Below are 26579 nucleotides of genomic sequence, written 5' to 3'. Positions count from 1 at the left end.
GGACTTGAACTCAGGTCCTCTGGAAGAACAGTTAGTGCTCTTAATCTCTGAGCCATCTCTCCAAACCCAAACATGCTATTTTATTTCCTAAAAGCACTAGGCTTTAGACAATACCCTTTACGCAAGAATTTATTAGATACACAAAAGATGGTAGGGTGCCCTGGTTTCTGGAGATGTCTCACTGGTTTTTACTCACCCAGGTGCTTCTGTACATCAGATGGAATTACCCATGATTTGCATCCCTTCCAATGTTACCTCCACCTCTAAACTTATATTCTGATTCACAGTACACAGTCTGGGGAGTGCAGCTTCTAGAAATAGCATGGTTCACTTCATCAGGACCTCCATTCATGGTTTATTACAATTGGCTCAACAGGAATCGCAGACAAGGAAAAAGTCCTGTTTATTTAGTCCCTATTAGGTCACAGTCCAATTTTCCAGGCCCTGTGTCTGAAGATAATGTGTGCCAGGGAACTGGACCTCATGCTGCACACTCAGGCCAGCTCTCTGTGAAGTGCTTCTCATCACCCAGCTGATAGCATGACAATTTGCTGTTTCTTGTTTAGAGAATTTTTTTTCATATTGTGTATTTCTGTTCTTTTTTTAAAAAATGTATTATTTTCTCATACAATGTATCCTGACCATAGCTTCCCCTCCCTCCACTCCTTCCAGGTCTTCTGCTACCACCCTCTCCCCCCAGATCCATTGCCTCTCTGTTTCCTCTCAGAAAAGAGCAAGCCTATCAGGGATATCAATTGAACTCAGCATAACAGATTCAATAAGACTAGTACAAATCCTCATATTAGAACTCAATGAGGCAACCCACTAGGAGGAGAAGTGTCCTAAGAGCAGGTAAAAGAGACAGAGACACCCGATGCCCTCTGTTAGGAGTCCCACAACAACCCCAAGCTAAACAACCCCAGCTTGTATGTTGAGGGCCTAGTGCAGATCCGTGCAGGTTCTATGAAAGCAGCTTGAGTCTCTGTGAGCCCTGTGAGTCCTGCTTAGCTGGTTCCGTGGGCTGTGTTCTTAGGACCTATTTTAAGGAAGGGATGGCACAAATCTTCTGAGGGCAGGGCAAGATTTCTTCTCAACATGTTTTCAGAAAACATTTATATTAACAAGAACCTCATGAATGAATTTGATTCCTCAGACCTCAATGCAGACTCTCCTCCAGGTAAGAAACCATTTTCTGCTGCTCCTAGTGAATGATGATGTAAAGGACGAACATGATCTTAGTTGTTGGCCATGCCTCTGGGTCACTGGAGTCTCAATCAAGCTTGTTGCCTGTAGACAGATGTGAAAGGTTGTGGGATTGTACAATGGAGAAGGAAGGTGTTGTCTTTTACCTTGTAGAGAAAATCCCACCACCCATGTTATTGTATCTTTTCTACATATAAATATACATATAAATATGTAATAAGTTGTTTCAAGGTTAAACCATGGCATACTGATTTCCCCTCTCTATTTGGTGACATGTCAACAGTCTGCTGGCATCTAGGGTTTAATTAGTTTCTTTCACCCTCTGCCTCCTGTGATGGGGACAGAACCCCGGATCTCACTCATGGATGGGACTCTTTTAGAAGTGATGGCTAAAAACTTGGTGACTGTAGTATAAAATGTGACTTCTTGACCATTGCATATTTGAAGCTGGAAGCAAGTTGGAAGTCTTTAAAAGTATATAATAAAATACTATGCAATCATAATAAAAATGATAAAGAAGACAAGATGATATAGAAAAATGTTCATCCAGATATGCTGGCACAAGCCTATAGTCACAAAACTCAGGAGGCTGAAAGAGGGTTTTCTGTGAGATTGAGGCCAGCTTGGACTACATAATGCATTCAGGGTCTGCCTGGGGTACATACAAAGACCCTCTCTAAAAATCAAAACAAAAAAATCAATAAAGAAAAAATTCATGAGGAAAAATTAAAATAAAATGATAGTCAGAAATCAGTATTTATGATGAACCAGTTGTGGAAAACGTAAAAGTTTTAACTTGTTGGAAAGATTCTTATCAAAATACTGACAACTATTATACTTTTATTATATTTAACATAATTTCTTTATTAAATCTTCAGGAATTTCACATCATGTACCCCAGTTCTGGTCACTTCCTAGGCCCTCCATATCCTCTGTTCCCCTGTATAGCAGCCCCCCAAGTGAAAATTTAAAAAAATCAAATCAAACCAAGCAAGCGAACAAACAAAAAGAACCAAAAGAACCAAAAAAAAAAAAAAAACCTCTTCTCTCCATCATCTTTTCTGCCTCCCCAATATCTCTTCATTCGTCCTGGTGGCACTGGGAGCCTCAATGTGTCACACAGTGTACCCTTTTGTCCAATCATCTTTACTTGCAAATGTTCATTGCAATGAGTCACTGGTCTGGTCAAGGACTCTGGCTTCAGGTATGCTATCATCACTGGATCCTCACCAAAACTTTTCTTGGATATCCTGAGCATGCCCTGTGTCATGGAGATCCTGCAGTTATTGTTCCACAGGACCAGTACCTTCACAATCTCCAGCAGGTCCTAGAAGGAGTAGATGTTAGGGTGAGACAATCCCAGACACAGCTATGGGCTTGAGTGATAGCTGATCTAGGGCCAAACAGGCCACTGGGGTCACCTGCCTCAGGTGAGAGGTGGGGCCAGCTCCCCTATACCCATGCCATCAGGGTCAGCTCTTCCCAACACATGGTGAGGTAATGTGGGATGTCCTGTATCCTGTGAATATGTGTTGATCTCACTGGCTGATGATAAAAGCTTGTTTGACCTATAGTCAGGAAGAATAAGTCTGGGTAGGAAAGTCAAACAGAGATACAGGGAGAAGGAGGGCAGAGTCCAGGAAGACACTAGCCAGAAACCAAGGAAGCAAGACTTGTAGAAAATGAGGTAACAAGCCATGAACCATGTGGCAAAGTATAGATAAGATATATGGGTTAATTTGAATGCAAGAGCTAGCTAGTAACAAGCCTGAGACGTTGGCCAAGCATTTATAATTAATATAAGCCTCTGAGTGGTATTTTGGGACGTGATTGCCTGGGATAATTGATCCTACAGGACAGAAAGCTCTACTTCCATTTACAGTGAGGGGTGAGGCTATCTCTCCCAAGTGTAGGGGATCAGCTTTCCCATGAGGGCTGGGGCCAACTCTCTTGCTGCAGCATCCGGTGTGGGGCACGGCCAGCTATCTAAGGCCAGGAAAAGGCAGGGCTGGCTCATCATGGCCCTCTGATTCCATCACACACGGTTCCCATGGCTCCCTCAGCCATAGACATCAACACAGACCCCAGGAGCAGCAGGACCAGGGACCCAGACATGGCGCTTGGGAGCGGCTTGGGCTTTTGGATGACATCCTGGCTGGCTGGAAGCACAGGCCACTCAGATCAGGATGGCTCTGGTGGTGACATGGCCCCCAGACATCAACAAGACCACAGATTATTATGGTCCTACGCCAGGCTTCTGTGTAACCTTTGTGGGAACACAGACTTCGGCTGCAGTGGGACCATGGATTCAGACATGGTCCTTCATAGCAGCCCAGGTCTGGATGTCACCATGGCCCCATCTGGCAATGCAGGCTACTAGTCTGGCATGACCCTGGTAGCAACATGGCCCTCAGACACAAACACTGCTTCAGCTGGCAGCTCAGACCCCAGGAATCTGCACTGCCCTTGTGACAACAGGAGCTACAGACATCAACAGAGACCGTGGCTGTAGTAGGGTCACAGACCCAGACATGGCCCAACCTCATTGATGTCACCATGGCACCAGATAGCAGTTTTTGCCACTTAGAATTTTATAGCCCTGGATACAGCATGGCCTCTAGACTACAACAAGGCCACAGGTTGCATCCCAGATCCAAAGCTTCTGTGTTGCCCCAGACATGGTCTTCTGCAGCACCCCGGGTCTGGATGTCACCATGGTCCTAGGTGGTGGCACAGGCCACCCGCATCTGCATTGCCTCAGCAGTAGCACAGCCCTTGGACACCAACACAGCACCAGGTGGGGGCTCAGGCCCCAGGGATCCACATGGCTGTCATGGAAAAAGGAACCATGGATATCAACACAGACCCTGACTACAGTAGGGCCATGAACCTAGACATGCAGCCCTGGCCCAGATGTCACCATGTGCTACTTAGACCTATATGGCTCTGGATGCAGCATGGCCCTGTGCTGTGGGATGGTCTGTATGTCAAATTGCTCTGATTGGTCAATAAATAAAACACTGATTGGCCAGTGGCCAGGCAGGAGGTATAGGCAGGACTAACAGAGAGGAGAATAGAAAGAACAGGAAGGCAGAAGGAGACACAGTCAGCTGCTGCCATGACAAGTAGCATGTGAAGATGCTGGTAAGCCACAAGCCACGTGGCAAGGTATAGATTTATAGAAATGGATTAATCTAAGCTATAAGAACAGTTAGCAAGAAGCCTGCCACGACCATACAGTTTGTAAGCAATATAAGTCTCTGTGTTTACTTGCTTGGTTCTGAGCAGCTGTGGGACTGGCAGGTGACAGAGATTTGTCCTGACTGTGGGTCAGGCAGGAAAACTCTAGCTACAGCCCTGGGCACCAACATGGTCCCAGGTGTCCCATCAGACTCCACACAATCACATGGTTCTCGGTTGCAACAGAACCACAGACAACGACTCAGACCAGGGCTGCTGTAGGGCCACAGACCCAGACAGGGCTCTAAGAAGCAGCCCAGGCCTGGTCAATACCTTGGCCCCCAGGTGGCAACATTAGCCACCAAGATCAGTATGGCTACATGGCTCTTGAACCCCTACATGGCCACTAGTGGCAGTTCCACACACTAGGCATCCTTGTGGACTTTGGTGGCAATATAGCCCATAGATGGCCATACAGACCCTGGCCATGTTAGGTCTATAACCCAGACATGGCTCTAAGCAGCAGCCCATCCTGGAAATCACCTTGGACCAGGTAGCAAGAAGGCCTCTCACCTTAGCCGACTCCTCCTTGAGTTCACTTCTTCCACAGCAATTGAGTCACTCTAGTTCTCTTTCACTCTCATTTCTCCACCACATACTTGCTCATCATAATGGGACCCACCTGCATGGTGACATACGGGGCTGGGTGGGCCAGTGGTTATCTTCCCAACAGACCAGTTCTTGAGGACCCAGGCTGCCCTTTGGATGGCTTGCACCTACTTGAGCTGGGTGGCCAACAAAAGTTTTTCTTATTTATTTATTTTATCATAAATATTTTTGACATTTTTTCTTTTATTGAAAGTAGATTCTTTTCTCATACAATATATCCTGATTATAGTTTCTCCTCTTTCTACTCCTCCCAGTTCCTCCCCACTAACCCTGTCCTCCAGATCCATTCCCTTTCTGTCTCATTAGAAAAGAACAGACATCTAGGAGATAACAACCAAATAAGACAAAATAAACTTTAATAAGATAAAACAAAAATCATCACATTGAATCTGCGCAATGGAACTCAACAAGCTGAAAAGAGCCCCAAGAGCAGGAAGAAGAGTCAAAGACCCACCCATTCTCACATTCAGGAGTGCCATACTAACACTAAGCTGAAAGCTATAATAGCCATGCAGAGGACCTGGTGCAGACCTGTGCTGTCCCTGTGCTTGCTGCTTCAGTTCTTGTGACTTCTCTGTGCTTGACTCAGTTGATTCAAAGGGCCTTGATCTCCTGGTGTCCCCATCCCCTCAGGTGTTTACACTCTGTCTGCCTCTTCATCTGTGGGGTTCCCTGAGGACAATGAGTACTATTAACATCAGGAATGAGGAATTTTGTATATATTGTAATGTTTCTATAACTAACGTGATTATTTCCTATTTGCATTTTCCTATTATTTCAAACATCATGTTATCAGTGTTTATCATGCATAAAGAGAGTATAATAGGAGAAAGAAGAGGAAATAGGAACAGAGCTGAAGACATGAATTTGGTTTGTCTTTCAGCTCCTCAAAAGAAGACCGTGACTCATGAAAGTTGTTACAGATTCTCCAAGGTCCTCCTCACCTCATTCATAGTCTGTTTCCTGCTGTTGACAATCTTATTCTCCATTGCTCTGATCAGTAAGTCTAACAGTGGGACAAGTAAACAAGAGAAGGAACGGGACTCATTAGACAGATGGTGACACAGAAACCTGAGACAGACACTCTCTGGGGAGTTGGATACCTTAGGAATTTCCCTCTGTTTCAGAATAACTCTTCTGTAAAAGTCATTCATTCTCACTAGGGAAGCATGTATGCGTTTTTGGTGTCACAGAGTGAAATACTGGGGCATCTGTGTTAGGCTCCATTACTGAGGATGAATCTGCATTTTCTCATCAGCAGCATTTAGAGGCCAGATCAATTGGATACACAGATATTTGTATTTTGGAATAAGCAGGGTGATGAGAAGAGATGGCCAGAGCTATTCCAGGGACAATGCTCCAGTGGAGTTCTTTCTAATCATTTATTTTTTTGCTCCAGATTGTGTGAGACCTGGAAGCTAATTTAGAAAATAGTGGAATTCTTTGTAGATTTCAAATTCATCAAAAACTAAAACGCATAAACTATATTTTATATAGATGTTTTATTCATTCATTCAATAATTAGTAATATTCATTTACTATATATTAGGCAGCATGTAGAGAGCCCAGAAAGATTTACAGTCCCCAGTCTCAGAGTCCACTAAATATACTTCAATTTAGAGTGTTCAAGTGAACCAGTGCTTAAAAAATTATATGGGAAATGCTCTGCAGGTGAGAAGTAAGTTGTAAGCACAGGGGGCTAAGAAAAGCTTGGAGCAGATGACACGTAGACCTGTGTGTGCCAGCAATGTCCTAGACATGTGGGGGCATGGAAAATATGGGCAAATATAAATACACATTACTGTTATATATAGTGCCACATAGAGAACTAAATATGAACTACAGGGGCAGACAAAACTGGACTCAGATCACAAAACAGTGTATACCATATCACACGGGTATCCTCTCTAAATGTTTATTTAGTAGCTGTTGATGAATCATTAGACAACTTAAAACTTAGTATGTTAATTTGAACTATTTATTTAATTCTTACTTGGTGGCTTGGCTGAGAATGGTCTCTCTTGGAGATTCCCATGGTCCTTGTTGAACTTACTCATTCTCATGGAGTCATACATCAGTAACAGACAACGCAGCTTCCCCTGGTAACTTCAGACTTTCAGGAAGGATGGTGGCAGTAAGCCAAGCCCAACATGGAATGCTCATACATTTGCCTTTGTGTGTTTTAGTAGCCAAAGAATTCTTAAAGGCAGCTCAGATGAGGTGATGTAGACATAGAGCAGTCTCTTGAGTAGGGAACTGCAAAGGCATAGTAAAAGTGGGTATTCATACAGGGAAGGTGAGAAGTGTGTCCAATTTTTCAATGTGCCACAGTTATGTAGATTCCTGGAAATACATGAAGCAGGCCATGATAAAATTAAAACTGACTTAGAGAAGTGTGCTCTTACAGAGAGTGAAAACGAAGGGAAGGAAAAACTAGGACACTAATTCAGAATCCGTTTGAGCAGCCCTAGGGGTTTGATCCAAGGATCATGCTAGTGATGTACATAAAAGAAGGGAGCTTTGAGTGAAAGGGGGCAAAGTTTTGATGAATATCAACAGCTGGGAAACAGAGGCCACAGAGCAAGGTGTTGGGGCCAGATGAGAGGAACAGCAAGCAGCTTTGGAGCCCATGGAAAACAAAGACCCACTGCTAAGCGTAAACAAGACAGGTGAGCCTTGGAGAAGCAGAGCCCCAAAAACTCTTACCTGGGGACCTCATGCTGTAATTGAGTGTAGCTCTGCTAATTGCTCCCTCATAATCTTTGGGTTGTTTGAAAACTCTCAGGGGTTTCTCGCCCCTCACTGGGCAGTGTCACTGGTTCTTACAATAGTAGTGATTGACTTTTTCCAAGCATTGCTGCTGGAGCAGATTAATGATTCAACTACCTCCCTTAAAAATAAATTAGAAATGTAGATTGTTAGTAAAGTTAGGTTAAGATGTTTTTGATAATGGCTTTGGTGTAGAAAATCTTGAGGAAGAATTTAAAGTTTAGAAAGACACACTTTTGATAGTTGTTGAGCAAGGGACTTATTGAGGTCAGGGAACAAGAACAATGGCAGCCTGGATACTGCTGGCTGATGTCTCTTTCTTGCTAAAGATAGGTTGTTGATCAAAGATGATGATTAATTTTTTGTACTCATTTTTGCCCTCAGCTTCCTGGTATGACTTAATAAAAAATTGTTAATAAGTGGGTATGCACTCTGAGGACTTAAAGTAAGAAATGACTGATTTTTTTATATATAAAAGTTTAGATTTGGGATCCTTTTAAGATTTTTTTGTAAGATTACCTTTTGAGATAAACAATAAGATGATTGATCCTTTCTTTGTAACTCGAAATGCAGTCTGCCAGTAAAAGAACTGGCTGAGAAAAATATCTTGCTTGCCTACATTTGTTAAATCTATAACAAGTTGCTTAGACATGAATGTATGTGGGTCCTTGGGAATAATTTGTTTTCACCTGTAATAAGAAAAATGTTTAATTATGCAAAGATTATAAGGCACATGCTATTTCTTACTTGTATTGATTGTAATCATTCACTTGAAGAAAAATAGAATGTAATCACATTGTAATTTTTGTATTGTTTGAAAGATTTTGCTGGGATATAAAAGCTGTAGAGAAAAAAGGAGGTAGAAGGAAAACACCAGGGAAGAAGTAGAAGGAAGAAGACAGCATAGAAGAACAGAACAGAGAACAAACAGCATAAGAACAGCAGCAAGAGAAAAATAAATACAGAGCTAAGTTTTGACCCCTCAGAAGGTCTCCTGTGTGTGGGCGAAGTTTCGCAGACTCCACACTTTCTCCTCAGTACCTCACTTGCTGAGGTTCCCTGGGCAGTAGGGTCTGACTTTAATATTCTGATATCATAAAGTCAGTAGTCATGAAATTATCTGAAGAGGAAGAAGTTAAGTAGCAGGCTTCAGTTGGAATATGAAGATATAAGTTTGATTATGATCACCAAAATCTCAGATGTACAAATTAAGTTAAATGCACACACACGTTTGAGGATAGAGATGTACATTTTAGAAGACCTTTGCAACAGATAAAAAAACCAGACTAAAACACAAAACAAATACCTCACCCCACTCTCAACAACCCAGGAAAATGCAATATCATCAAGGAAGAGGAAATTGGAAGAGAAAGAGGAGTTCAGATGGAACTGGGTGCAGTGTTCCATTTTGAGAGAGGTGGGTGTGGAAGGAAACATGAAGGAGAGAGCACAGGAACAGCAGCCAGCAGGACCAGGCAAAAGTGAGGGAGCCACTGTCTCCCAATAGTCAGAAGGAAGAGAATCAGGCAGGCTTTTGTAAGGTGGGAAGTCTCGTCAAAGACAACTGATCAGTGGACATGAGGAGCCATTGACATCTAGTTCAGGAATGTTTGGTAAATTAGCAGAAGGGAAAGCCAGAATCTAGTGACTCCAGGAACAAGTGGGAGATGAGGAAGAGAAGAAAGAAAATTCAATTTCTAGAGGAAAGGTGCTTCAGTTTTAAGTTAGGAACACCGTGAACGTGTGGGGACACTGGGAAGTCAGAGCTAGCTGGGGGGAGGGAGATACAGGAAAGAAGAGGACGAAAACAAAGTCCTTTTGATCAGTGTTGGGCTTTTATAACTTCCGTGCTCAGGTAACCTGGAACTGCTCTGGATAAGCTCATTTCTCCTGCACCTTTCCTGGGGTGTGCACATACTGAATAGAACTTACCAACTTAGATGTAGTCTTTACTGTGTCCTCCATGAAATGTTGAAGAGTCCCCAGGGTCATGGATCTGTCCTGTCCTTCTAGCTCTTCCTGAAGATAGTTGCAGTCATAAAATCACTAGGATTAGGGTAATACTGACTGTAGGTGACGATTTTTTTTTTTTTTTTTTGGTGGTAGGGTCTCATGTAGCTCACGTTAGCCATGAGCTAACTAACAAACCAGCTACACTAACTTGTATAGTTAAGAATGACCTGAAACTTCTGTTCTTCCTCATTCTAATTCCCATGTTCTAGGGCCACAACCACCACACCCAGTGTATGGTAATGGAGAGTCTTTCTCAGGCAGGCTCTAACTACTTAGTAATTGGACATTTATAGGTTTGGTTTCTATAAAGAATAGAAGAAGGTAAAAATAAAAAAATGAGTCAATTACCAGTAAGAAACTGAATATTTTTTATTCTGTTTCACAACTTTGTTTAAAATATATTCTCAGTTTCTTCAAGAAAAAGCAATTATAAAAGAACTGAATTACCACAAATTAGAATGTACAAAACAGCATTCATTCTTGGAATGTAGTACCATATGTGCCTAGAATCAGCATTTCCAACAAGATTATCAGGTCAATCCATCAGCAATGGGCACTGTGGGACACCACACACGCAGTACCAGCTGCCTGTGGAGTCCTTTTTAGGGGTCTCCAATCAGGCATAATTGGGACATGTGCCCCCCTAGTGTCAATAAAGCAGAGTTTCAGGGAGGGAGAGATAATACCTGGCTGAACAGAATTTTATTAGAAAGAAAAAGGAGCTCCAGAAAGAATAAAGCAAATCTGCTGGTGTGAATGTGAGCATCTCCAGGGAGTCATGCTCAACTGTGTGTGTTTAAGATTTCATTTTTAATTAATATACGTATATATGCACGTGCCTGTGTGTGGGTTTGTGTACGTGAGTGCAGTGCCTGCAGAGGCAGAGGAGGGGGTCAGATCCCTGGAGCGGGAGTTAGATGTGGTTGTGAGTCACAGGCTCTGGGTGCTGGGAACTGAACTCCAGTCCTCTGTGAGAGCAGTACACACTCTTAACCACTGAGCCATTTCTGTAGTCCCTCAAGTGTTTTCATAAGTGTGTGTGTGTGTGTGTGTGTGTGTGTGTGTGTGTGTGTGTGTGTATGTATGTGTATGGACAGGAATGTGTGTTTGCTTAAGCATGTGTGTGTGTGTGTGTGTGTGTGTGTGTGTGTGTGTGTGTGTGTGTGATCTTTCTCAGTTACAGTGTTTACAGAGTGTAATGTACTCAAGACTTCTGTTTGTTTTTAAAGACAGGGTTTCACTGTGTAACAGCCATGGTTTTCCTGGCACTAGTGCTGTAGACCAGGCTGTTCTAGAACTCACAGACATCTGCCTGCCTCTGCCTTCCAGGTGCTGGGATTAAAGCCTGCATCATCACTGTTCAGCAACACATAAAGTATGTTTTCAACTCCCATTGGCAGATTTGTTCAGGTGAATTTCATTGGACTAAAGATGAAAATGAATCTGATTTGCTAAATGTGGGAGTCTACTGCATGTTCAGCTTACACGGGGCTGTTATTCTCTATGATCTGTCTCCAAATGATAAATGTGGAAAGAAGCTGAACAGAATTTCTGTGACCCATAGCCAGACCCTAAGAACATACACAAATGAGAAAAAATTGTTATTGTAAGCCACCTGTGTCGCGACTACCTCGACCAGCAGGAAAACGCAACACCGAGCTCTTCTTCAAGCTGTTTATTCAGGCCGTTAGCAAGCGTCTTCTTTCTCGGAGGAGCTCCGTCCCAACCTTATATAGGTCCTGTTCCACCAACCTCCTTACGCCACGTGGGGCTATCGAATTGGTACACGTTTGCCTGAACAAGCCATGTCATGATGCCAAGCCAAATATGGAGTTGTTTTCCTCCAACTGTCCCGCAGGCGGGAAGGCGGGGACAGGATGTAGGCGCCATTTTGAGGTGCGGCTTCACTCAGCTCTCTACACACCTGAATATTGATATTGTCTGTGACTTATTCTAGTATATGTGAGATATGATAATGTAGAAATATATTTTTGCCTAGAGGGTAAAATCCCTGAGCATCTGTGACTGGAGTGAAGTGGTGTGTAGGTATATATATTACCATGGAAATGGTCAATAAGTTTAATAATTACACAGGATTTTATGTTCTTTCTTATCTGGTTTCCATCTTGCAGCACCTTAGTTACTTAGTAACTTACTGAATAAAGAATGGTGTAGGGAGGGCCAGGCAGGTGTCTGTGGAAGGGTCGGTTGTGAGGCAGCAATGGTCTGGCCCAGGGTCTGGGTGACCGTGCTGAGGGCTGGCCTGACAGCAGAACTGGAGCCCAAGCAGTGAGGGAATGCCAGCATGCTGGTGAGAAAGTGTCTGGATTCAGGAGAGAGTCTACAAGCAGCAGTCTGGTGTGAGACCTCAGAGTCTGAGAGGTGAGGGGGCAGCTATGCTGTGGAATGGTCACTTGTACGGAGTCTGTGCTCCAGCATGGTGAGGAGAGAATGGACTCATTAAGTAAATTCCTGTGGGGAGTCAGACCTGCAAATAGGTGAGGAGAGGGTTCTGATGGAGGAACTGGGTATTAAGAAGGATGAGGAGGGCACCTGTGTACAGTGAGGAGTGCACCTGTGCAGAGTGAGGAGTGGACCTGTGTATAGTGAGGAGTGGACCTGTGTATAGTGAGGAGTGTACCTGTGTATAGTGAGGAGTGGACCTGTGTATAGTGAGGAGTGTACCTGTGTATAGTGAGGAGGGCACCTGTGTATAGTGAGGAGTACACCTGTGTACAGTGAGGAGTGCACCTGTGTATAGTGAGGAGGGCACCTGTGTATAGTGAGGAGTACACCTGTGTATAGTGAGGAGCGCACCTGTGCAGAGTGAGGAGTGGACCTGTGTATAGTGAGGAGTGCACCTGTGTATAGTGAGGAGTGCACCTGTGTAGAGTGAGGAGGGCACCTGTGTAGAGTGAGGAGTGCACCTGTGTATAGTGAGGAGTGCACCTGTGTAGAGTGAGGAGGGCACCTGTGTAGAGTGAGGAGGGCACCTGTGTATAGTGAGGAGTGCACCTGTGTAGAGTGAGGAGGGCATCTGTGTATAGTGAGGAGGGCACCTGTGTAGAGTGAGGAGTGCACCTGTGTATAGTGAGGAGTGCACCTGTGTATAGTGAGGAGGGCACCTGTGTAGAGTGAGGAGGGCACCTGTGCAGAGTGAGGAGTGCACCTGTGTAGAGTGAGGAGTGCACCTGTGCAGAGTGAGGAGTGCACCTGTGTATAGTGAGGAGTGCACTTGTGTATAGTGAGGAGTGCACCTGTGTATAGTGAGGAGTGGACCTGTGTATAGTGAGGAGTGCACCTGTGTATAGTGAGGAGTGCACCTGTGTATAGTGAGCAGTGCACCTGTGTATAGCGAGGAGGGCACCTGTGTATAGTGAGGAGTGCACCTGTGTATAGTGAGGAGTGCACCTGTGTATAGTGAGGAGTGCACCTGTGTATAGTGAGGAGGGCACCTGTGTAGAGTGAGGAGTGCACCTGTGTATAGTGAGGAGTGCACCTGTGTAGAGTGAGGAGTGCACCTGTGTAGAGTGAGGAGTGCACCTTTGTATAGTGAGGAGGGCACCTGTGTATAGTGAGGAGGGCACCTGTGTAGAGTGAGGAGTGCACCTGTGTATAGTGAGGAGGGCACCTGTGTATAGTGAGGAGGGCACCTGTGTAGAGTGAGGAGTACACCTGTGTATAGTGCGGAGGGCACCTGTGTATAGTGAGGAGTGCACCTGTGTATAGTGAGGAGGGCACCTGTGTAGAGTGAGGAGTGCACCTGTGTATAGTGAGGAGTGCACCTGTGTATAGTGAGGAGTGCACCTGTGTATAGTGAGGAGTGCACCTGTGTATAGTGAGGAGGGCACCTGTGTATAGTGAGGAGTGCACCTGTGTATAGTGAGGAGTGCACCTGTGTATAGTGAGGAGTGCACCTGTGTAGAGTGAGGAGGGCACCTGTGCAGTGTGAGGAGTGCACCTGTGCAGAGTGAGGAGTGCACCTGTGTATAGTGAGGAGTGCACCTGTGTAAAGTGAGGAGGGCACCTGTGTAGAGTGAGGAGTGCACCTGTGTATAGTGAGGAGTGCACCTGTGTATAGTGAGGAGGGCACCTGTGTATAGTGAAGAGTGCACCTGTGTAGAGTGAGGAGTGCACCTGTGTAGAGTGAGGAGTGCAGCTGTGTAGAGTGAGGAGGGCACCTGTGTATAGTGAGGAGGGCACCTGTGTATAGAGGAGTGCACCTGTGTAGAGTGAGGAGTGCACCTGTGTAGAGTGAGGAGTGCACCTGTGCAAAGTGAGGTAAGGAAGCTGTCTACCTGGTGGGATAGCTCTGTGTGGCCACTCAGTACCTTCCAGGGGGATGAGGGCTTCTGCACATGGAGGTGACCTAGATGGAGTATAAAGCCCAGGGGGTAAGTAGAGATTCCTCAAGGATTAGCATCAGATTCAGCACACAAGCTTGGTGAATGAGACCTTCCTCAGTCATGACATGAGAACTTCAGCCAGGTATCTGGTCCTGAGAGGGAACATCCAGCTAAAGGGAGGAAGGCCTCAGTTCAGGGGACACAGGCTTGACCTGAGGGCTGGAGCCCATCCTGGAGAGACAGGCAGCTTAGTGGAGGATGAGGGAGGGTGATGGGCAGCATCCAAGAGATTGTCACTTGAGAGCCTACAAGAGATAATGAACATAGTTTTGTTTTTTTTTTTCTCAGTAACAGGTGTAGGTTCGAAATGCTGAAATTTGGGAAATAAAAGGAAACCTGTGGCAATATTCCATTAAAATGTGCGTAATAGTGTGCACCCATGGTTTTTAGTATGTTTGGATACAAATTGGAGAGAAAACCTAGAAACACAAACTAAGTGTGTATGTGTGTGTTTTTGTATATGTGTGTTTGTGTGTGTGTTCATGAATGTGATGTTTGTTTGTTATTTGTAGGTGCAAGAGGAGATTTCAACAATGGATGTGTTGAAAAGAACTGAGGCTGAGCATGTAGCTATGAGCTGGAAGACGTCTGCAGGAGGAATTCAAATGATCCCATTTTTAGCAACTAGTTTAATTTTGCCTCTGGTATATTGTGATCCATTAATTCTCCAAAGTGTTCCCAACAGTGCTGTGAACCCACAAGGCTCCAGCTCAGCAGTGCAGGGATCAAGGGAAGAGAGGCATGAGGAGAGAGACAGCCTCCTCCCACAGCTGCTAACCAGAGCTGTGTCAGGATGTGGCCAGTGGCCCAGTGAGTGGAGAGAGCCCATGAGTGACTTATGAAGACAGTGGGAAGCAGAGAGCTCAGAGGAGCAGCTTCAGAAGGACCAGGATGTGAGCTTTGCCTTCCCACCTGCTGGAGGCAGCTGAGTGGGAAGTGGGAGCCCACACAATGGTGAGGGGCCGATGGTCCTCTAGAACGTGGTGACAGAACTTGGCTGTTCACTCAAAATGAATGTTGTCGTGCCTTAAGTGTTTGCTCACATTGTCTGGTTTGCCCGAAACCGCTTTTGCATACAGAATCGCATGAAGTTATGTTTGCTGCAGAGTGTCTTAGGACAGAGTTTTCACACAGCATGGTTCCTCTTCTCTTCTCCTTCCTATTTCTTTCCTTCCTCCTTTGAGTTCCCTCTTTATAGTATTTGCATATCGTGCTGAGTAGGTTCAAACGCTACAATTCTTATTTTCTTGTTTTAAGATGTTGCATCTCTCTGTATGTGGCCCGAGTGATTCCGTGTTGTGGTTTCTCATTCTCATGTGGGACATCACATCTGGAAATCTCTCTTCTCCTATATAATTGTGTGATATGACAATTTATCGCTGTGTTTGGTTCTCACATACCACGAGTTTTGGGCAGGAGACGAGGTGCATTTTCTGAGTGAGGCAGGTCTCTTCTTGATATGGCTTCAGAAATCACCTATGCAGAAGTGAAGTTCAAGAATGAATCCAACTCCTCAGGCACCTACTCAGATTCTGCTACAGGTAAAAAAATTCTGGACTTAATGTTGGGGGGAGGATAAAGGAAGAGTCAATAATAAACTTTGGGTGAAATTGGTTCCTAATCTTCTCAGCACTCAATCTCTGGGATTTTACTGGAGGCACAGGGTACTGAATTGTTTGTAGTGTAGAGTTTTGTGGGAAAGAAAAGCTTGCTTGGCATGGTTTATGCTCTTGCCTTTTACAGAAACTGTACCTTGTATCTTGCATTCTTGTATATATATCTTGTAGATAGCATTTCCTACTATATAAAAATGAACATAAAATGAAATCATACTTTTCACTATTGAGCTTTTCCCCTCTATTTTGACAGTATATTGTAACTTTATGAAAACTGTTTCTGTGTGAGGAGCTCTTATCTTGAAGGAACTTTTTCTTTTATACTATAGATCAAAGCAGAGCCTCTCCCTCTGTAGGCAGTTGCCCTCCACTACATTTTATCTTCATCTAGCAAATTGTTTCCAGTCATGAGTCAGTGACTAGCAGACTGACCATATGCTAAAGATATGGAAAATGATTAGAAATATTTACCTTTTATTGCATATGCGTCTTTAATGTTCGGACAGTCTGGAAGGTATTAGAATATATAGTGCTGCAACCACAGTAAAGAACACCAAGAAAACATGGTGATGTGAAAATGTACCTACAAGACAGTGTAAAAGGAAAGCCACAGCATATGGCAGTACTTATGCTGTGTGCTCATGTGGGAAAATATACTATATGTACATCCTTTAAAATTTGCTGAAAGGGCCAGTGTGGTTTAATTCCAGCACTCCGGAGGCAGAGGCAGGAGGATCATTGAGGATTTGAGGCCAGCCTGCTCTACATAATGAGCTGCAGATCAGCCTGGTCTACATAGTGAGTCCGTAGCCCATTTCACCTCCCACCACCAATAAAAGAACTTCCTGAAAGGATATGATCAAAGTGTTTTTGTGGATATATATATTCAAATTATTTTTCAGATCTCAAAATATTAATACCAGTTATTTCAACAGTGTGTGTACTTTTAGGTATTATGTAATGTTTTTTACAATGGACATTATTTTTCTATTATTTTAAATGGTTACACTATTAGTAATTATGTGACATGGAGAATAGGGAGGCTGGGAGGGAGGAAAAGCAGAAACAAGGGTGAAACTTATCACTCATGAGATGAATGTGCTCTCCTTCCAGCTCCCAAAGTGAAGCCCACCCCTCATCTAAGTAAGCCTGGCCGCCCCTCGCTGCTCTTCACATCACTGATGGCACTTTTCCTGCTGTTGGCCATCACATTCTTGGCTGCTTTTATCTGTACGTATCCCCGATGAATCAATAGATGATGTCTGCCTTAGGTGAAGAGAGGTTCTGCTGTAGCACCGGCACTTAACAGAGTATGGGGAAGAAATGTTGTTTGGGGAGAAATAATTCAGGGGTTACATTGTGGCTTCTACTGTCCTTGGATTTAGCTATTGTCTTGGGAAAAAAGGAATCCATCTCATTAGAGAAACTGGAGTGCATTTATGAGCTTATGTGGGCTTGTACGGTAAAATCTGTGGAATGTTGTTTTTGTTAGACTGGGAGGTCAAATCTGTTTTCTCATCGGCATTTCGAGGTTGAGCTGTATGTTTATACAAGCTGTGTGTGTATAGGACTCCTTCATCTTGGGATGAGCTTGTGGACAAGAAGGACTTAGGAAGAAATTATCCAAGAAGTGTTCTTCAGCTGATTCCTAATTGCTGTGTCCTGCCCAGGATTATGTGAAATCTAGAAGCCAGTTGAGCAAATGGGTGGATTTCTGCTCATCAAGATTTCGAAAATTTCTGAAAAATTTAAAATGCATGCAAACTAGGGTATTTAGGGTGTTTTACTCATTCATTAGAATCAAGTAGTAGTCATTTACTGTATGTCTTACAGTGTGTCTAACAGACAGAGTCAAGGAGTAACATGGACTCTGTTCTCCAGAAACTTAGAGGAAAGTCAACAAATCAGTGCCAGCCAGGTCCAGTGGCTACTCAGGATGTTGAGACAAGAAGACAGCAAGTGTGGAGCTAGCCTGGACTATGTAAAAATCTGTGTCTAAAAAAAATAAAGAAAAAATGAACTAGTGTCTCCCACATTGTCCAGGAAGTCTTGTGTGACACAGATTTCCTAGAAGAGACTATGTCACAGAGGTGAGAGACAAAAGCGTTAATGACTGAAGTACACAGTTTTAGGTGAAGAAGAAATGACATTTCCCAAGGTAGACATAGCAGCATGCAGAGCATGTGTTGTGCCCCGTTATGAAAAACTCAGTTTTTTCTTCTAAATATTGTTTTTTTTAATCAAGTATGGTTTTCTGCTTAATAAATCAGCATAAACTTAATGAGGTAAGACAACGATTTATTTATCTTGTGCTTCTGTGGTTTGTCAGTTTAGGCTGATCTCCACTGATTGCCTTCTCTGGTCCTAGCTGAACTTAGACGTGTGTATGTGGTCAGTTACCAGTCCAGGCACCTCAGCTAGGAAGCCAGCTAGGATGACTAACAGTATAACCCAACTTTATATAATTCCTTAGGATGTCCTGGCTTGTTTACATAGCAGCTTGCCCAAGATTGAGGGTGACCATGAGCCAGGTCTCTCAAAATATTTAACACTTGGGCTGGAGAGATGGCTCAGAGGTTAAGAGCACTGACTGCTCTTCCAGAGGTCCTGAGTTCAATTCCCAGAAAACATATGGTGGCTCACAATCATCTGCAATGAGATCTGGTGCCCTCTTCTGGCCTGCAGGCATACATGCAGCCAGAATACTATGTATAATAAATATATAAATCTTTTAAACAACTTAACTTAATAATAAATCAGAATTGATTTTGCACATTCTCTTAGCCAAAGGAATCTGGGAGGCAACTCACACAGAAGACTTCACTGTTTTTCTTTTCTTTTTCTTTCTTCCTTTCTTTTTTTGTTAACCAAGGAAATTTCAAAATCACATTGACACAGTGTGTGGATACTGAAGTTAAATGTTGTTGTCTTTTTTTGCAAGGCACCACAGCCATGGAGAACCATTGCAACATTTCAAATAGAGAATTGGTGTAACTGAACTTAGGTTATAGACAGTGCTTTTGTAGGATTCTGAAAACAGAGTCATTAGGACAAAGAGAGAAATGAGAAGGTCTATTTCTAACCTGATAATAAGATAAGCATCTGAAGAACATGAGACATGGCGACTTTGATTGGTAAAGAGCACAACACCAAGGAAGTAGATGCTGATGAATATGGAGATCCAGGGAATAAGGGGTCCAAAAAGTACAGTGTGACTTTAATATTCTGATGATGTAAACTCAGCAACCATGAAGTTATTCAAAGAGGTAGACAATCTAGGTTTAAGTTTGTAGGTGTTGATTTCAGTTTTGGGCATACTGAGTCTAAGCTAATATGTTTGTGTTTAGTGAGCACAAAATCCCGCACATACAGGCAGCAGGCAAAACCATAGCAATACATGGCATCACTTGGGAAGATTTTGCATGAGGAGGAAGAATGAAGAAAATACTGTAGGAAGTGTTACATTTTAAAGGGTGGATAGAGGGAGAAGAGATTATATAAAACAACAAGAAGTAATGGCAATAAATGGTGATGCAAATGCAGAATGGAGCAATGTGTTAAGAGCTGGGGAGGAGGAGAAATGGGTTGAGCCCAATAGCAAGATGGCTAACTAATAATCCTGGGGAATTATTGATGGTCCATTTCAAACCTGGTGTGAGTGAAATGGAGGAAGCCAAAGTGGTGGGGTAAGGAGGACAAGACTCTGGGAGGTAGGTAAAGAAATTCAGTTGTAGCGAGAAGCCACTCAGCTATAAACCAAGAGAGAGCGAGTGTGTGTGTGGAGCAGTAAGCTGGTCAAAATGAGGAGAGTTTAAGGAAGAAAACAATGTTCTATAGATACATGTTGAGTTCGTTTCTATTTCACATTCTAAAATAACCTAGAGCTACTCAAAATTAACTAACCCCCTTTCCTCCCAAAGCCAAGGCAGTTTACGTCCTTAAATACAAATATCTCTGTCTGCTTCATCTTCCCCAGGAGTTACTGTTTTCATCTCATGTTAACATGGAAGGGTATGGCTCTCTCCCTTTAGAATCATGGCAGTGGGCCTGTCCTGCCTTTCAAATCACTGGTCTTTCTGGAGTCCTGGAAGTACCTGTGGTTTCAAATAGGAGGCTGAGGACTACATTGACTGTGGGGTGATGGGAATCTTAGGCTCTGTCTACTTATGTAATTGGGACTTGGTAGATCTTTGTACCAGTAAGTAGAAAGTCAAAGCCATAATATATTCATGAAAATGAGTAGCTTTGTTTCTGCTTTTTTTTACAGTTTATTTTCAAAAATACTCTCAACTTTTTGAAGAAAAAAAAGCTATAAGAGATCTAACTCACAAAGAATTGAATTGCACAAAAGACAATCCACCAATGGATGGTAAGAATTAAAGCATGTTTAATTTTGTTTGCTTGCTCTAGAGTATAATGGTTTCAGATAAATCTTTCTTTACTTCCTTCCTACATTCATTCCTTCCTTCCTTCCTTTGTTCCTTCCTTTTATGTTTATTCTTCTCTCATACACTGCATCCCAGCCACAGTTTCCTCTCCCTCCACTCCTCCCAGTTCTCTTCCCCATCTCTTCTCTCCCCTAGAACCACTCCTTTTCTGTTTCCCTTCATAAGGGAGCAGGTCTCCAAAGGGATGTCAACCAAACACAGCACAGCAAGTTATAACAAGACTAGGCACACGCCCTCATATCAAGGCTGACCAAGGCAACCCAGTGGGAGGAACACATCCCAAGAGCAGGTAAGAGTCAGAGACACCCCCACTCCCACTCTTAGGAATCCCACAAGAAAATACCAAGCTAACAACCATAACATATATGCAGCCTGGTGTCCTCGACCTCTTTAACTCCTAAAATCCTTTCCCAGCCTCTTCTGCAGGGTTGCCCAAGCTCTGTCTAATGCTTGGTCTTGGGTCTCTGCCTTTGCTCCCATCAGTTGCTGGATGAAGCCTCTCTGATGACAAATAGGGTAGCCACCAGTCTATGAGTATAGTGGAATGTTGTTAGAAATCAGTTCATTGACTTTTGTTTTTGTTTTTGTTTTTGTTTTTTGTTTGTCTTGTTTTGTTTTTGTTTTTATGTTTAGCTCTGCTCTAGGTCTCTGAGCCATCCCATTTCAGATTCCTGGCCATCCAGGCAGGGTCCAGCATGGGCTGCCTCTTGTGGATTGGGCCTCAAGTTGGACCAGTCATGGTTGGCTAATCCCACAAGTTCTGTGCCACCTCTACCCCAGCACATCTTGCAGGCAGAATAAAGCATAGGTTGAAGGTTTTGTAGCTGGGTTGGAATCTCAGTCCCAACACTGAAAGCCTTGGCTGGTTACAGGAGATGGCCAGTTCAGGCTCCGTATCACCCATTACTAGGAGTCTTTGAAAGGGTTAACCTTGGGATGTGTGATGTATGCTTTAGTAGTGTTTCCTTTACAAACTTTGGTGCCTTTCAATTTGGAGCATAGTTGTTAAGAATTGAAATGTCATCTTGGTGGATTTTCCCTTTGAGAGTACGAAGTGCCCCTCCCAGTCTCTTTTGACTAATTTTGGTTTGAAGTCTATTTTGTTAGACATTAGAATGCTTACTCCAGGCTGTTCCTTAGGTTCATTTGCTTGGAATATCTTTTCCAACCCTTTATTCTGAGGTAATGTTTATCTTTGATATTGAGGAGTATTTTTTGTATGCAGCAGAAGGATGGATACTAGTTTTGCTTCCATTCTCTTAGTCTGTGTGTTTTTCCTAGGAAATAGTGTCTATTGATATTGAGAGATATTAATGACCAATGATTTTTAATTCCTGTTATTTTGTTGTTGTAATTGTTGTTGTTATTGGTTGTGGTGTGTGTATGTGTGTATGCTTTCCTTCTCTTGGTTTTGCTGGAGTGGGATTATTTATTTCCTGTGTTTTCATAGGCATTGTTAACATCCTTGGGTTGGAGTTTTCTTTCTAGTACCTTCATAGGGCTGGAGTTGTGGACAGATATTATTTGAATTTGAATTTATCATGAAATATCATATCTTCATCTATGTTGATTGAAAGTTTTGCTATCGTAGTAAGGGCTGTCATGTATGGTCTCTTACAGTCTACAGTGCATCTGTCCATGTTCTTCTCGCTTTTATAGACTCCACTAAGAAATGAGGTGCAATTCTAATAGGTATGCCTTTAAATGTTACTTGGACTTTTCCCCTTGAAGTCTTTAATAATTTTTATTTGTTCTATATTCTTAGTGTTTTCATTATTATGTGGTGAGGGGAATTTTTTTCTAGTTCAATTTATTTGGTGTTCTGTATTCTTCTTGTTCCTTTATAGGAATCCCCTTCTTTAGATTATGAAAATTTTCTTAGATGATTTTTTTGAAAGTATTTTCTGGGCCTTTGAGTTGAGATTCTTCTCCTTGCTATATTCCCATTATATTTAGGTTTGATCTCTTTATAGAGTCCAAGATTTCCTAGCTGTTTTGTGTCAGAAATTTTTTAGATTTAATGGTTTTTGGCTGAAGTATCTATTTCTTCTGTCGTACCTTGAATGTCTGAGATCCTCCCTTCCCTCTCTTGTATTCTCATGCTTATGTTTGCATCTGTAGTTCCCGTTCACTTACCTAGATTTTCCATTTCCAGAATTCCTTCATTTTGTGTTTTCTTTATTGCTTCTATTTCCATTTTCAGGTCTTGATCAGTTTTATTTATTTCCTTCAACTGTTTGTTTTTTCTTGGCTTTCTTTATGGGATTTATTCATTTCCTCCAATTTTTGTTTGTGTTTTCCTTGATTTCTTTAAGGGGTTTATTAATTTTCCTTTTTAAGGACCTCTATCACCTGTATAAAGTTGGTTCTAAGGTCTTTTTCTTGTACTTTGGCTGTGTTGGGATATGCGGGGCTTGTTGTCATAGGACAGCTGGGATCTGGTGGTGACATATCAACATGGCTGTTGCTGATTGCATTCTTCCTCTAGCCCAGGCATCTGGGTTTGGGGTGATTTTATGACTAGGTGTCAAGTTTATCTTTGGTGGGTGTTTTATTTCTTGGTTTCTCTTTCCTTCTTGGTCTTTAATTCTGTGTGGCCTATGGTTGAACAGAGGTTCTTCTCCCCAGCTGAGGACTAGACTTCTGGCAGCTGGCCTGGCCTCTTGTTGAGCATGGCCTCTCCATCTGAATGGGGAATGGAACATTGTGATTAGGGGAGGGGCGATTGGGGGTAGTGTCTGAGGTGCACTATGAGAGTGGAGAAAGTTCTGGGGCGGGAAGTCTATCTGGAGTTCTGGTGGCCTAGTGGCCTCTGGTCCAGCTGTTGAGGCTGCTTAAGTTTGCCTACTGGTTCTTCTGGCTGCTGTGGCCTGCACTTGAGTAGGGGATGTCTGCCTGAGTTGTGTGATATTTCTAATAGATTCCCAGGTGGCATGTACTGAGATGTGGAGTCCACATGCACATCTATATCAGACCAGAAAGTCTGATATGTATGCCTCCATTTGTCTACATGAGTCTTGTTTGTGAAAAGAGTTCTATTGTATTAGATTTTAGCTTCTGCTTCTTCCTGAACCATCTCTGCACACTTGCTGTTTTTTACCTCAGCATACACACACACACACACACACACACACACACACACACACACACACACACACGGGCTGTAGAGATGGCTCAGAGGTTAAGAGCACTGGTTGCTCTTTCAGCAGTCTTGAGTTCAATTCCCAGAAACCACATGGTAGTTCACAACCATCTGTAATGAAATGTAGTGCTGTCTTCTGGCATGCAGGGATACATGCAGGCAGAACACTGTATACATAATAAATAAAGAAATCTTTAAAATATATGTACATATCTGCATATATACACACATATAATTTGAATAAAATGATGAAGCACTGTGTCATGAATACAAATATTTAAAGTATTAATAGACTCCTTGAGAACATTTTTAAATTATAGACAATTTCATGTGATATAAAGATATCAAATTTACCCCAAATATACATACACTGTCCCCTAAATGAACATCTTTATAAGCAAATGTGGTTGCTACAATTAGTGAGTGAATACTGATGTCATCACTGATTGAAGTTCAAGATTACTAGACTCCCATCTGGGATGGCAACATTGTATTTAGCTGTCACATCTCTTCAGTTTTCTCTTGGTTGGGATGATTTTTCAGAAGATATTTGTTTTAAATGATCTGAATATTAGTTCTGAGGATGAGTGATCTGATATATTACAGGATATTCCTATATTAAAATTTGAGTAATTATTTTTGGAGAGAAAATGACATGTGTGAAATGCTAGTTTAATTATATAGTACACAGGATCTAAACTATACAAATTATTATAGACCATTATTATTGCCTGATGATCCACTTACGGTAGGCCATTTAAAAGTGTACCTTTTTTCATCATCTGAATCTCTTATTTCTTTATAAAAAAAATTGTTGTTCTTTAGTACAATGCATCCCAGCTGCAGCCTCCTGTCCTCCTGTCCTCCCAGGTCCCTCTATCTCCTCCAACCCCTAGATCCACTGCTTCTCCATTTCCCTTCAGAAAAGAGCAGCCCTCCTCTGCTCATGTGACCTTTTTCTTCCTACTGGGTTGCCTCGTCCAGGCTTGATACGAGGGATGACGCCTAGTCTGACTGCATCTTGCTATGCTGTGTTCTGGCTGATAAAAGTGTACCTTTTTAAGGCTAACCACTTGGTATTGGATAACCAATTAGGAGGCTCATCCCTGGAGATTAATTCTCCCTCTCTCAGCAGGTATTAATTGCCCATAGTTCTTAGGGCAATAAAAATAGGCCATGAATTTGAGAGAGAGAAGGGAACATGGCAGGGATTAGAGGGAAAATGATATAATTAAATTTTAATTAAATGTAAAAAATTGATCTTTTTTAAAATCCATTTTACACATTGTTATTTTGAAAGGATGTTGCTACATGTAACCCACAATATGGTGGAATATTGGGTTAGGTTTCTCAAGAGACAGAATAATGTATCTGTCTATATCTATTCAAGTTCTTCATAATGGTGCACAATACTCTTTGTCATCTGAGCCTTGTTTTCGTTTACCACTAAAAATGTCATTTCTTAGATCTTCACTGAACACTGCATGCTCTGGCGGTTCATTCTATCCCATTCTGTTCTGTGATTGTTTTCTCATCTCTGACATTCTTTGTATCCATACAAGCACATAGGGATATACATGTGTGTGTGTGAATTTAACTCTGTGTATCTGCCACTTATGCTTCTCAATTCTTTGCTTTATTTTTCACATATTTTATACCTCTCTTTATTTGGTATAGACAGCTAAGGATCATGAAGGAAGACTGTATTTGTTTGTTTATTTCTGTTTTGTCTCTGTTATTCAATTCAATTTCTATGATTTTTGTTTCTCCTGATTTCTCTGTCACTCCATTGTACTGCATTTGAAAAAGACTATTCTATCAATTTTTTCAATTATGAAATGGAAAAACACATTATTACAGAAAGAAAGAGTTATACTTACAACACATTTCATCCTTTGACCCAGCTTTTATTCTCTAAAATTTTCCCTGGGACAGAAGTAACTAGTGTAGACAAAGTTGGTCTGTTGCTATTATTCTTAATAGAGGTGTAAAGAAAAGCAACACCCTAAGTAACTGGCAAAAAATGGATCTGTTGAAAATATATCCATATATGAGTATAATAAAACACAATGCCATGATTAAAATGATGTTTTCAAAAATAAAAAGGTTGGATTTACACATATTGGGTTTTTATATTTTTTTACTTTCTTAAGGCATTCTATTTTACATTTATTTCTAGAATATTTGTAATATTTTTGTGAAGTATTTTATCATCATTAACTTAAAAATTGTCAGAATTTTGCTACCATGATTACTGACATGTATTGTTGCTGAAGGGTTTCTCTCCAGGTTCCCCAAGCCCCGCAGTCCCACAATCCACATATAAAATAATCACTCAGATGCTTATATCACTTATAAACTGTATGGCCGTGGCAGGCTTCTTGCTAACTGTTCTTTTATCTTAAATTAACCCATTTTTATAAATCTATACCTTGCCACGTGGCTGGTGGCTTACCAGAGTCTCTACATGCTGCTTGTCCTGGCGGTGGCTGCAGTGTCTCTCCTTCCTTCTTCCTGTTTCCCCAATTCTCCTCTCTCTTTGTCCCGCCTATACTTCCTGCCTGGTCACTGGCCATCAGTGTTTTATTTATATAGAGTGATATCCACAGCACTTCCCCTTTTCTTCTTTTTTTTAAAAAGGAAGGTTTTAACTTTAACATGGTAAAAGTACATATAACAAAACAATTATCAAGCAAGAATTACAGTTACAATATTAAAGAAGATGTCCTATCTATCTTATATTTGTGAGTTTAAGGTTTTATATCTAACTTATCTTTTATCATAACTGAGGAAATTACAACTATCTAGTCTTCAACCACATCAAAGACCTGAGAAGGATCATAATGGTACCTGAGAAATGATAGATGGATGCAAGCAACTTTCGGGAATCTTGCAAGAGTAGACCAAGACAACTGGCAGCCTGGACAGTCACCTAATATTTTTAGCATTGTTGGTGCATTCAAATTGGCTACAGGCCTAGAGTATATAACAGACCATTTTTAGAGGCAGGAATTCTGAAAGACCATCTTACCCTGTCTTGGCAGAGTACAGTGGTCGCTTTCCTTGTGTCCCGCTTGTCCAGAAAGGACAGCATTGCATTTTTACTGTCAGCCATCAAGGCAAGGGCAGTTCT

The 26579-nt window shown here is 42.2% G+C and overlaps 1 protein-coding gene across 2 annotated transcripts in view; it reads left to right on the top strand.

Annotated features, from left to right (window-relative positions):
- Window positions 1–15490: 15490 nt before the first annotated feature.
- The window catches only part of LOC114706473 (C-type lectin domain family 4 member A-like), a 79841-nt gene continuing 68752 nt past the window's right edge, over window positions 15491–26579 (top strand). Inside the window, exons 1-4 of one of the 2 annotated variants that reach the window (XM_037204153.1) lie at window positions 15491–15781; window positions 16970–17086; window positions 20124–20225; window positions 20470–20612. In XM_037204153.1, the coding sequence (XP_037060048.1) occupies window positions 15700–15781; window positions 16970–17086; window positions 20124–20225; window positions 20470–20597 (429 nt within the window). In that variant the 5' untranslated portion in view covers window positions 15491–15699 and the 3' untranslated portion in view covers window positions 20598–20612. Of the gene's footprint in view, window positions 15782–16969; window positions 17087–20123; window positions 20226–20469; window positions 20613–26579 lie in introns of those variants that run through there. The other variant, XM_028888871.2, reaches the window with a different exon arrangement.

This window comes from Peromyscus leucopus, chromosome 3 (assembly GCF_004664715.2).
Source record: "Peromyscus leucopus breed LL Stock chromosome 3, UCI_PerLeu_2.1, whole genome shotgun sequence".
Taxonomy (NCBI): Eukaryota; Metazoa; Chordata; class Mammalia; order Rodentia; family Cricetidae; genus Peromyscus; species Peromyscus leucopus.
This window is presented reverse-complemented; position numbering and strand designations above follow the sequence as displayed.